We start from the raw sequence: 13,482 nt of genomic DNA on the forward strand, positions 1-13,482 counted from the left end.
TCATGATTTACCAGGTAAAAGCCAAAATGAAAAGGTAAACATGTAAGTAAATCAAACCAGAAGCTACACAATTAATGCTGTCCTACGTTACAAAAAATGTATGCTGCCCTTGGGCATCTGAAGCTCTGCAATAAGTTCTTCAGAACATAGTTTCTACAGAAGGTTCCACAATAAATTATCATTTTTTTACTTAAAAGTAATAACCATGAACAAGCACTTTACATTTCTTCTTCCCTTTCAATTTGACTAAGAGATACAATTATTTACTTGACTTAGGCATTAGTAACTAATTTCTAATGCTACAGTTCTGTACCGCTTTGAGGATATGTACATGGCAACAGTGTTACAACTTTTAGTAAATAGCAGTCTAGAACTATCCTGTGATGCAGCTATGAACAATGGATTTAAGACAATGAAAATTAAAGCCCCAAGACTTTTATTTTGCTTCACGTACTTGAAAAATATAACCTATCAAAAATATATTTTTTTTCAAATATTCTTTTTTTGTCCCAATGACGGTCAAACATATGGTCTGCAGTTAACTATGGACTACATCGTTTGCCCTCCCCAACAAACAAAACAACATACCTTAACAGAAGTCTACAAAAATCTACAACCAAGCATGAATAACAGGCATTTTTGGGTCAGTTTTATCTATGGGAAGGTGCTCTGTTACTTCGTGGACCAATTAATAAATGACTCTGACTTATGAAGACATGATTCCGACTGGCAGGTTTTCCAAGCTCCTGCAAAATACCAACAATCTCTGTCACAAGAAAGTCCTTACCAGGTAGCAGAACTTCAACAATGGTATTGTCAAGTGCAAGCTACAAAAGGAGGGCTGCATACGTCTGCTACGATGTTGTACCAGCACAGCCTGAGGGCAGTGACAGAAACTGAACTGCCTATGAGAAGACAGAACAAGGATGTCTTGGTTAGTATGGAGTTTCCAGAATTAATTACCATCTTTCCTTTGTTATGCTTTAACCGAAATCTTTTGACCAGAGGTAAAGCAAAATGTATTCAGCAAATCCTCTGGCCAAGGCCTATGTCCTCATTACAAATTCTGGAAGTTAAACACTGCCCTTTTAACATTTTCCAAAACAATTCTGGACAGAGCTGGCACTCAGTTTTTATTTATTCACTGCTTGTCAAACGGGTAGGTGGACTGGTATGAGGATCCTTCTCAGTCAAGACTTGATCCATAAAATCAAACAAGAGGAATGTGTGTCCGTGCAGCCAATATAACACCAGGAAAACCAGAAGAAACGCTTCACATAGTGTAATCCGCCAAAAAGCAAGAGCCCTTGTACAAAATGAAGCAACCCACTTCTGTAAACCGCAGAATAATTTAACAAAACAGAAGGAATAAGAATGGTTAAGTGCTTTTGTCCCTCCAAATCTAATAGGACTTCATCAGAACCATGACTGTAATAAACAAGCTTCTTAAATAGTAAAGATACATCATGTAATCACAGAAAATCTCACTGAAAGTGTAACTGAATTGGAGAATCTCACTGCTCCTTAAAGACATAGGCACAAAGAATATTTCATTTCAGTCAGATGCAACTAGTGTTTAAAAATAATCTACGTCATAAATAAATAAAACAAGTACAAAAAAACCTACAAAACATATAACATTTATAACATTTCTTAGATAAAAGCATAATATTGAAAAATAAAATATATGCATCTCTATGAATCTATGCTGTCATAAAATTATACACATATAGGCTATACATACTGGCTGACTAATCCTTAACCCAAAGAAAACCAAACTCCTCCTTTTCCTCCCAAAATCTTTATCCCATCTTAAAACATCTTTCAGTTTCTTTTCTCTTGACATAAGTATCTATGCAGACTCCACTACAAAACTTCTAGGAATCACTATTGACGACCAACTGAAATATGACCATCACATCCTACAGTCCATCAAAAAGACCAATCAAAAACTAGGTTTGCTGTACAGATACAAAAAATTCTTAACACTGCCAGGACCTCACTTGCCCAAGCCTATCTCCTCCCCTACCTACTCTACACTTCCACTATATTCACACACATCCAAGCAAATCTACTAACCAAATTAGAACAAACTAACAACCAGATAGCCAGATTTGCCTGTAATCTCCCCTACAAATCCCATCACTGCCTCGCACTACAAAAACTTCAATGGCTCGAGTTCCCACAACCACTCCAACTTTTACAGCTACAAATTGCGCATTCTCTTTTCTACAAACCTGAAAACTTTCTCTTCACACCATCAGTACAAGTCCATTATTTCAGTCAGTGTTTTGATGGTTTGAAATGCAAGGTCATGCAGGAGAAAGGTAGCCACATTAATTCAAGAGTCACTGGCATTGGTCTCAATTGGATAAGTTAAAATAAATAAATAAGTTTGCTATTAGTCCCTACTTTGGTACAAGTGATTGTGAGTGATGCCATCCATTTAGACAAACATGGACAAGACATCTCAGCCTTTCCTTGGCCTGTGTGGGAACTGATTAATGTACACAGCAGCCAGCCTCAGCAGGTACAGCAAGGGCACGATACCAAAATGAATAGCAAAGACCAAAAGAGTACTGGCAGCCCAAAGTGGTGTGCAAAAAATATTTAATGTGACAATAAACAGACCGGTTTCGGCAAAAATTACATAGCCTTCCCTCAGTGTGACAAAACTTCCACAAATAACCACATTATATATGCAACAGTTAATTGGCAAGAGAACATGATTGGTCACAATTGCTCATTAAGCCCAGGGGGGAATAATCCCCCCCATTCTGATTATCCATTTTCTTTCTTTGGAATTTAATATATTGTGCCAACCAACCTTGTTCCCTTTCTTACCAATGACTATATCTATAATAGTAAATCTGAAATTGGCTGTAGGGTGATTCAAAACATGCTTGTACAAGGCATTGCTTGCTTTCTTGTTTTTGATATCACTAATGTGTTCACTAATACGGAGTTTCACAGGTCTCAAAGTTTATTCGACATAAAACACAGAACATGAGCAGGTAGCCAAGTAAATCAACCATTCGCTAGAGCAATTAGCAAAAATCTTTACATCACATACCTGGCCAGTGTTTCTGCTTGTGAATTCTTTAGTCTTGTCCACCCGGATGCAATGGGTACATGCCCACATGGGAAACACCCAACCAAGTGATCCCCCATTAGTGTTGTTTGACATTGTGGTTTGTGTCTGTAGAGTGCGCCAAGCTTTTGATGCATCTTTTTGACATTTGACTGGATGTGCAGGTCAAATGCGAGGTTGTTGTCTATGATGACACCTAGGAGTTTTGTGCTAGGTACAATGTCGATGGTGGTACCATTTACGGATTGAATGCTGAAGTTCTCTTTTTGTAGGGGCTTTTGGGGACAATGATTAACAGTTTGGTTTTGTTGGGGTTCAGGGCAAGATGATTATTAGACATCCAAATCTCAGTGGCAGTGAGGGGCTTTAGGTGAGTTGGTGTTGTTCTGAGAAGTTGTCTGCAGTGTAGATGATAGTGGAGTCATCTGCGTACTGGATGACTGAGCCTAGAAAGAGTGCAGCGTGGAAGTTGTTGATAAATATGCTAAACAGAAGCGGGCCTAAAATGGAGCCTTGAGGAACACCAGTGGTGGTGTTTAGGAAAGGGGAGTAAGAGTTCTGCTATTTAGTTGATTGTTGCCTGTTAAGTGAGGCAATTAGTGAGCCAGTTTAGAGTTTGAGGTGAGGTACCTATGTTAGAGAGTTTTGTTAGAAGGGGAGAGTGGGATATAGTATCGAAATCTTTAGAAAGATCAAGAAATAGTGAAGATATGATTTTACCAGCATCACAGGCTCAGTTGACAGTGTCCAGGAAGGATATGAGGGCAGTGATGGAACTATGTTCTGGCCTAAATCAGTGTTGGGTGGCGGAGAGGATGTGGTTATGATTCAGATGGTGAAGAAGTTGAGAATGAATACATTTTTCCAGAATCTTAGAGATGAGTGATAGTACAGCAATGGGGCAGAAGTTGGTGGTATCTATGTTGGGGTCCCCCCTTGTGTAGAGGGAGGGCATAAGCTTTTTTCCAGATGATGGGCATATAGGATTCTTGGATAGAGCTGTTGAGACGCATGCTGATAGGGTAAGCGACTGAGTTGGTTGAGATTTGGAGGTATTTGTTAGGAATACTGTCAGGGGCAAATACCACAGCAAGGATCAATGACTAGTGTGACTACCAGCACCACATGATGTAAAAGTGTGTGATGCCCGTTGGCCTTTCTCAGGCATTGAGAAGGCCTCTTCCTCTTTTGGGGTTGGTCAGACACACCAAAAGGAAGGGTTGGAAGTGGTTGGACAGGGATCACATGATTTACACTTACAGACTGCTTCTTCTACAGATGATGAGCATATTCCCGAAAACTGGACATCCAGGATATGGTTCCTGAACTCTTCCTCAAGGAATGAGATTCAGCTACTTCATTTTGGACACACAAACACACACACACACCCTCTTGCGATACCTGAAGGCTCTAGACTCGGTTTAGCAGCAAAGTGGCAAAATACTGTGGTCTCTGGGAACAATGCTAGACCAAAGACAGTGAACTGATCATTTGGGTGGTGACTTGCAAAGGGCTTTAGCTGTTTTTGGACTGAAGAAAGTGAACTGGTGCATCTCAAGGCTACTTTATTAGCATCCCTATATACAGACTCAAAAGTAGGGATAACCTTGTACCCCCTCAGCCTGCTCCCCCAAAAACACACCATAAGTCTTTCAAGAAAGGGAGAAGTGACCTGCTTCTCATTAACTTGAGGGCATTCTCAAAGAAGGAGGATAATCGGGGAGGGGGGTGAGATAGGGTAGTGGAGTGGGAGTAAGATGGCCTAATTCATACATGTCCATTTAAGAGACAACAGCTTTAATATCACCTGAAACATCACTGCATTCTGAAGGTGACATAGGCTCATGACCCCCATTACCTATGGGCATATGACCTTGAAAGGAGGCACTCATGACACACCAACCTTGGGTGTCACAGTTGGAGCCAGCACTGTAGTAGTTCATACTTGCCACAGACCCTGGGGTGCAGGAAGAGGCATATGACTAGGCTTTGTTCATACTTTGGAGTTCAAACTCCACACTTTCAAGTCAGGTTCTCACCAGACATCAAGCAACTGCTGACAATCAGGATGAGGTGTGTGTGCTTCAATACAGTAGGGTGAGATGGACACTCCACAAAGTCTTCTGGCCTGTGTGGGCATAGGTGCATAACCACCCTGCAGGCTCTAGCCAGTCAGAGACAGTGTGATGCACAAACCTTAGGAAGTAACTCCCAAGGGTGGGTACTTACCATAACGTTCCATGTGAGTTGTTCATCTCGTCTTCCTTCTTACAAATGGGTTCGGAGCCAATCCCACGGCTCTGAGTCGGCCGCTTTCACAAGCTCGAGGTTTTCGAGTAGCTCGAGGCCAAGTCCCTATCCCATGATGCTCTCTGCCTCACCTCAGATCTAGTTTGCTGATCCCAACATATACAATATAAGAAAAACATGAATATTACTCCAGCCAGAGTAAGAAATCCTACACAAAGACCCACCAGACCACAAATCTCTTACTCGTTCTTCGGGAAGCCTGGAGGGGGTAGGCGGGAGGGAATGTAAGAATGCAGGCGAGATGAACAATTCGTATGGAACGTTATGGTAAGTACATAACTTCATTATATGAAGTTGTTCAATCTCGCCATTCATTCTTACAAATGGGTAGCATCCCAAGCACCATTCATCCTGGGTGGCTCAGGGCAGTATATTTCTGAGGACAGTGGAATAAAAGGAAGCCCTGTCCCTGGAGGCCCTATCTACTTTGTAATGCGTAATGAAGGTATGTGGCTTTGACCAAGTGGGAGCTGCACATATCGTGTCTAACAGCAGTCTAGCCATATAAGCTGAAGAAGTAGAAACAGCTCTTGTGGAATGCGCCTTCAAGTTATGTTCTAACTGTCTATTCACAGAAGAATATGTGAATTTCATATAATCAACCATTTGAAAGACTGACTTGACACCGGTAGCCCTTTCTTGGTATCAGAATGAGACAAAAAGTTGTTCTGATTTTCTAAATTCTTTTGTTCTATCCAAATAAAATTGCAGTAGTCTGTGAACATCAAGTTTATGCAACATATACTCCAACTTGCTGAAATGGTTACTGAAGAAATTTGGGAGTTCAACAGCTTGATTTAGATTAACCTCCGAACATACCTTTGGAAGGAAGGAAAGGTTAGTCCGGAGCGGCACTCTGTTAGGGTGAAAAATCAAATATGGAGGTTTAATAGATAAGGCCTGTAGTTCAGACACTCTACGTGCTGATGTAATGGCCACCAAGAAAATGGTTTTCCAAGACAGGAATTTTAGCTGGAAATCGGAGCAGCCAAGCTGTCAATCTGAGGGACTGAAGTGAAGGATGACGAGCCCCTGACGAATGTGTCAGCAGATCTGGAACTGGGTCCAGAATCCAAGGTTCCGCTAGTTGATGGAGTCAAAGGAAGGGGAACCAAATCTGTCGAGGCCAATATGGGGCTATCAGAATTACAGTCCTCCCCAAGGCTTTGGCTTTCTGCAGAAATTCTGGAATCAGGGGAATGGGTGGAAATGCATACAGCAGTCCCACGGGCCAAACGTGTACGAGAGAATCCCTCGTGTTTTCCCCCTGGTGGGGATTCAGGGCAAAGTAGCTTCTGCATTTGGCATTCATGGGGGATACAAACAGGCCACAGCAAGGCTGGCCCCATCTGCAGAAAATCATCTCCGCTATGTTGTCTTTGAGGGACCACTTCTGCGGTATCAGAATGGCTCTGCTTAGTTTGTCTGCGATCACGTTGGACTTCCCTGGGATGTGTGACGCTATCAGAAAGCACCTGGTGGATACAGCCCACTGCCAGACGCTTAAGGCCTCTCGACACAGGGGATAAGACTTTGTTCCCCTTTGCTTGTTGATATACCAGACTACTGACATGTCACTCTGAATCGCAATTGTTCCCAGAGGAAGAGAGTCTTGGAAGTACTGCAACGCCAAAAGTACTGCTCTTATCTCCAGGACATTGATGTGCAATTGTGACCGTCTCTGACCAGGTGTCTTGGGCTGTTCTTCCCTGAAAAAGCCCCCCCCCCTATCAGAGAAGCATCCGTGGTCACCATGGCTGATGGCAGGGGAAGAACAAATGGACGACCTACTGTTACATGGTGGCTGGTCAACCACCACTGAAGATCCTTTTTGCATGAATCTGTAATGATTATCAAGAATGGCATCGGAACCTGTTGGTAAGACCACTGGGTGAAGAGCAACCATTGAAGTATTCTCATGTGCATGTGCCCTAGAGGAATGGCTATGAGAGTTGCTGCCATAGTACCTAGTAGTTTCAAAACTTGAGAGGCTGGTACTTTTTTGTGTGTGTCAGAATGTCTGATGCCTTTTGCCGAAGTGTGACTATTCTTTCCAGTGGCAGTTTTACCATAGCAGTGGTGGTGTCTAAATCTGCTCCGATAAAGGAAATACGCTGTGATGGTGACAATGCAGACTTGTCGAAATTTATAGTAATTCCTAACTGAGAACACAGTTTTAGAGTGTGATCCCTGGATTGAACTAGTTGATGCCTGGGGGTGGCGGTGAGGAGCCAGTCGTCCAGGTACAGAAACGCACTGAATCCTAGATGCCTCAGGTGAGCCGTAACCACTGGCATTGCATTTGATAAACACTCTAGGGGTTGTTGTTAGACCAAAGGGCAGTGCTCGGAACTGATAGTGACTGGCTCCCAGCCGGAAATGCAGGTGATCTCTGGATGGTCTGGCCATTTTGATATGATAGTACGCATACTTGAGATCTATAGAGCACATCCAATCGCCCATTCCTAGAAAAGGAAGAATCGACTGAAGCATGACCATCCGGAATCTCTCCTTCTCTACAAAAGTGTTGAGTTTGCTGAGGTCCAAGATGGGCCTCCAGTCCCCTATTTTCTTTGGAACTAAAAATAATCTGGAGTAGGTTCCGTATCCTATCTGGTCTGCTGGGACTGGCTGGATGACTCTTTTTCCAGCAACCTTTGAATCTCTATGGTTTCTTGATCCCTGAGACTGGGTGGAATGTCTGGGATTTTCTTTTGTACGAAGGGAGGTTCTGTGAAAGGAATGACATATCCTCTGGTAATAATCCTTTGTACCAAAGAATCATTTGTAATTTTTAGCCAGGCATCTAGATACAAAGACAAGCGACCCCCGACTGCCACCAGAGTAGGACAATCGGGCCTCCTTTCAGGAGCGCTAGTAGGGCTTGCCAAAAAACTGATCTCCGTCGCCCTGGTTTTGCAGACCCCCTCTGCCGACTGGGCGGCATCTTCCATTATTGCCCCCTTCTCTGCCCCTGGAGGGGGGGTTCACTGCGTGTGTTCTGAAAGGCTCCTTGGGACTTGCGGAACCACATTTTTCCTCCCTTTTGCCCTTTAGGGTAAGGTCTAGTAGGGGTGGAAAAACAGACTCCTGTGGCAGATAAGAGTCTTTCCATCTTGTTCACATCTAGTGAGGGTCTCTTTGACTTTAGGCCCGAAAAGGGACGAGCCATCAAATGGGGTATTAACAAAGAAAGACTTGAAGGCTTCCACAAAGGAGCAAAAGCACATCCAGGAATGTCTCCGAAGAGCTATTCTTGAACCCACTGCCCGACTCATGCCATCAGCTGCATAAGAAATGAAGCGCATGGACGAGTTAACTATAGAATTAAGGGTATTGAGCTGGAATGTCACCTTATCAGCAACGCCTCAGCTGTAATACTCTGTAGAGTATCTCCAAGCTCTTTAAGGAGATCTCTCTGAAGTCTGGTAAAATGTGTCAAATAGTTGAGTGATAGCATAGCAAAAGTCGCGGAACTAAAAATGTGTTTCCCATACCTGTCCATAATCCTGGAATATCTTTTAGGAAGACGGATAGTAGAAGAGGTTTCAGACATCTCTTTCTTAGTGGCAGCCGGCACCACCATAGCATCAACTGGCACTCCTTTGGTAAGAAGCATTTTGTCCTGTGGCAATGTAATAAACTTGGTGGGCCTCCAAGGGACAGGTTCCACAGTATCAAGAGACTTCCATGCCCTTCGAGCAACTAAATCCATTAGTTCATCGAAGGGTGGAGTCATCCAGGAGGTGACGGTTGAGACCCAAAGGCCTTCAGAAGCACTGACTCATCATCAGTAGAGCTAACAGACTGTCAGCCACCCATCTGTCTTAGGATCTCTAGGATATCAGCAAAAGAGATATCCTCCAAAGGGGACCCTTCTGACTCCTCTAAGTCAGTGTCTGATGTGACAGACTCCTGCGGGGAGTCTAAATGCCTCCTCTTGCAAAGCTTCTTCCTGGGAACCTCATCAGCAGGAGCTTCTGGTGAGGTCTCAGTAGAATATGGGTCACCCAATGGGGCTACCTGAGGCTCTGGATCTCAACACTTTAAAGGGACCGGTGATGCAGAGGTAGAAAGTGGCACTTTTGGGGACGAGGAAGCAGGTCCTGATGAAATGTCTTAGAAGACATAACTCTCCTCATGGCATCAGAGGCTCTACTGATCCGATGCGAGGAAGCAGCCGGCTCCGAAGAAGTCAACTTCCCCGGAGCCGAAACAGTGGGCTTCGACCCAGAGGAAGGAGCTGAGCTCATCCGTGCCGAAGCTCCGAGCAGAAGGGTCGGAATCGACCCATTGGTTAGACTCCCCCCCCCCCCAAAGCGGACCGGAGAGGGTCAGCTCCCAGGGTCCTCGAACAGCATCGAAGTAGTCTGACTCGACGGAGCCAATGGCACTGGAACAGGCCTCGGCTCAGAGGGTTCCATAATCATCAGTTTTACCTCCTCTGGCTCCGAAGGCCCTGCTCAGCTTGGAGGAGGAGCAGACACAGTAGGTAAGGAAGTCTTCGGCTCAGAGACTGGTTGGGCCGGAGCCAACAACAATTTGGCTAATGCCGGATTCTGGAAGAGCCTCTACACCACTCGGTCCTCATCCACATCGGAAAGGCTCTTCGAAGAACGAGTCAAAGGAATAGATGAAACCACCAACTGTAAAACTGGTGATTTCAAACTTTCGGGGACTGGCTTCGAAAAACAAGTTCGGTTCAGAAGACTGTGAAACCGGGGACCACACCTTCTCAGCCAATTTCGGAGCAGAAGACTTCGGCTCCGAAGAAGCTTTTGAAGATTTAGATCCCTTTGAAGATTTAAAAGTCTGGTCAGCCTCATCAAGAGCATCCTGAAAATCAGGTTTCACCAACCCCCTATCCACTAACTTTCTCCTATGTTCTAACAAGACTCTGCTGCTGAACGAATGACAAATGGAGCAGTCCTCCTGCAGATAGACTGCACCCAGGCAATAAACACAGGAAACATGTGAGGCAGTAATTGACATGTTTTGTCCACATTTAGGGCATTTCTTTAACTCTAACTTCTGTCTCTCTTTTTCCTTATGATTAGCCATAATTCATAAAATAACTGAATATATATATATATATATATATATATATATATATATATATATATATACAAAACTGCCTAGGCAAACTGACACACTGGCTAGGCTAATACCAAACCCTAAGGTAATCAGTTAAAGATTCAAACAGTTAACTGCCTAGACAAACAAGCACCCTGGCTAGGCCAACACCGAACTCTAATATCTTCAGAAAAAGATACCAACAGCTATAAAGAATATCACTGGAACACTAAGAAGATACAGTTATAGACGGTGTAAACGGGATTAGGGACTAACTAAAACGCGGCCATGAAAGGCTTTAGAGCAGCCACTCTATAAACGAAGACCTATCTCAAAAAGGGTAAAGAAAAGAACTAGTACTAGTCTATTGATAACCTGTGACAAAATACACACTTCTAAACAATTACTATAGAAATATATAGACAAATTCTATAAAAGATAAAAAATACTGGCCCGAGCTCCACACTCAACCTCCGATCTGTTGCAGTGGCAAACTAGATCTGGGGTGAGGCAGAGAGCATCATGGGATACGGACTTGGCCTCGAGCTACTCGAAAACCTTGAGCTTGTGAAAGTGGCCAACTCGGAGCCGAGGGATCGGCTCCGAACTCATTTGTAAGAATGAACGGCGAGATTGAACAACTTCACATTGAAGGTATTCTTCACCTGCCCCCAGGATCCTTGATTGAGGACAAGTAGTAGTTTGGGCTCAGTCAGGGACAAGCTTAATACCTACAGGGTTAACAGCCAGCTGAACAACTCATATAAAGGATGTTCTGGTTTGAAAACAGACCTAGGATGCTTGTCCCTGTAGTCATGCTTCAGCGCATACTCAAAGCTGATTAAGACCCTCCTACTGGTTTCCAAGTGAAGAGCTTTTAATTGCGCCTATTACTGCAACGTGATCCAGTTACATTTCTTGCCTAAGACATCACATAGCAGGGCTGAATTTCTGCCACTATGGACAGTTATCAACATAATGCACTTTCTGCAACAGTCCACACATTTTGGCTGGTAATTTGACATCCACAGAGATACTTGCTATATGATGCTTTTGCATGTACATGCAGGAATTTATCAAAATGAGCTAGGATCAACATTTAAACTGTTTAAATAGTAACAAACAACAAAGCGGTGGCCTCCAGACATTAGCTCACTAATGTAGTTGGTGCATTAAATTATGACATGCATTGGCCAATCATGTAAATGTCCCCAAAAGAACATTTTGCTGAAAACATGCCAAATTCTCACTGAAAAAAGGGGTTTTCAGCAATACATCAATATTTAATAGAAGGTAAACAGGGAAGCCTCCCCACATGAGGTGTGGACGGCTGTATTCCCACAGAAAACGTAAACTGACAAAATGTATACTAATTATGCTTGTGGAATTGGTTTTGAAATTCTGCATTCTACACGCACATGCTTTTCAAAGTATAACACCTAATCAAACAGATTTTTTTTCTTCCCATAACCTACCCCACAAAAATAATTACAACATATATCATGAGGCAGAAGCAAACTCAAGATAAAAATAGGAATATCAGAAACAAAACTAATAATTATTTATTCAGTACAAGACCTGGCACATCACAAACTTTGATTCATTATTTACTAATTTGAGTTGCGGAGTTGCTGTTTCTCTAATTGTAACAGCAAATGTTTTCTGGACTAAATACATTAGAGGACAAATTGCATAAAAGTGGTGTAAAGTCTCAGCTGTTACTGCTCCTTAGGTGGTTGAGGTCAGAAATGTTGTTTCCAAATGTACCAGTACGATAATTCATAACTTCAGGCTTTAGAGTACATTGCTCTATTTGCACAAAGGTCTCAGTTTGGATAAAAAAAGACATTGTGATTTTGTGTGCATTTAAGGAAGTTTCATTTTTCTGCTACAATCAAGTACAACAGCTCCATGAATATTATTTACTTTAATTTTACATGCTCATTTTGGTTATCATGTAAACCAATCTAGGTACTGGTTTCAAGATTATTCTTGATCACTAAATGGCCACCCAAACACAAAGTACATATACTAAAACAAAAACAATACAACTCTACAGGATGCAGCCGATTACTTTGATTATAAATACAACACTGTATCACTAGTAGAGGGAAACACGCACACAGCTGTGCACTTGGAAATCAGATAAATTTATCTGGAACTCACCCGAGTAGATCATGACTTAACAGTACCCTATCTTCAGACATTGCAGGGGAAAACCGAAAGCTATGTTATGAAACTAACAGAATCTAATGGATGTGGCACAGAGTTTCTGAATAGATCACAGATGAAAAATAATAGCACTAATAGCACAGAGACATGAACACTCAGTCAAATTACCAAATGCTTGCTGGTAACAGCATGGTCAGTGGAACATTACTGATAAGGTGCAGTTACAGAAAACCATAAGGAACAGTTCGTTTAGCTTTACAGCCACAGCAGAACAGACTTTTAGAATGAAAGGTAACTGCATAGTTATTCTGTTCTTGCAGAAATGCTCTCTTTCTTCCACTTACGTGAAAGTCGTGCATAACTGATCCACCACTGAACACACAGTGCTCATTTTTAACTCAAATATCTGGCTAAATCAGAAGATTAAAGGTTTGATTTAAAGCATGGGATAAGGGCAGATGTACATTATAAATATGATCTGACAAGAAATGGCAGGCATTAGAAGAAAGACAAGGTATAATCATTCCCTGGCACACTGTGACCCTGCCATTAAGACCCTTTCTTGCTTCCTCTTGAACAGAAGAATAGCGATTACAATGATGATGATAAGAATCACAGCCAGTACTGGGCCCATTACCCACAGCATCTCTGGCTCTTCCTGAGGCTTTAGTGTAGCTTCCACCAGTATTGGGTCCGAGTAGGGGCTGGCAGCAAACATTTTCTAAAAGGGAGAAAAAAATTTAAATCATGGCCTACAGCTATTGTAAATCCATTTTGCATATCTCATGACAGAAAAAGCTACTGTTAACACATTTAACAGTATTATGCTCTCCAAA

At 42.6% G+C, this 13,482-nt stretch overlaps 1 protein-coding gene across 18 annotated transcripts in view; it reads right to left on the reverse strand.

Moving 5' to 3' along the window:
* PTPRF (protein tyrosine phosphatase receptor type F) overlaps positions 1–13,482 on the reverse strand; it is a 3,404,399-nt gene that overhangs the window by 700,334 nt on the left and 2,690,583 nt on the right. For 17 of the 18 annotated variants that reach the window (XM_044085436.1, XM_044085429.1, XM_044085440.1 and 14 more), the window contains one exon: positions 13,203–13,367. In XM_044085436.1, the coding sequence (XP_043941371.1) occupies positions 13,203–13,367 (165 nt within the window). The remainder of the gene's footprint in view (positions 1–13,202; positions 13,368–13,482) is intronic. The other variant, XM_044085427.1, reaches the window with a different exon arrangement.

Source organism: Protopterus annectens, chromosome 10.part0, assembly GCF_019279795.1.
Source record: "Protopterus annectens isolate FY-2018-M chromosome 10.part0, PAN1.0, whole genome shotgun sequence".
NCBI lineage: Eukaryota > Metazoa > Chordata > Ceratodontiformes > Protopteridae > Protopterus > Protopterus annectens.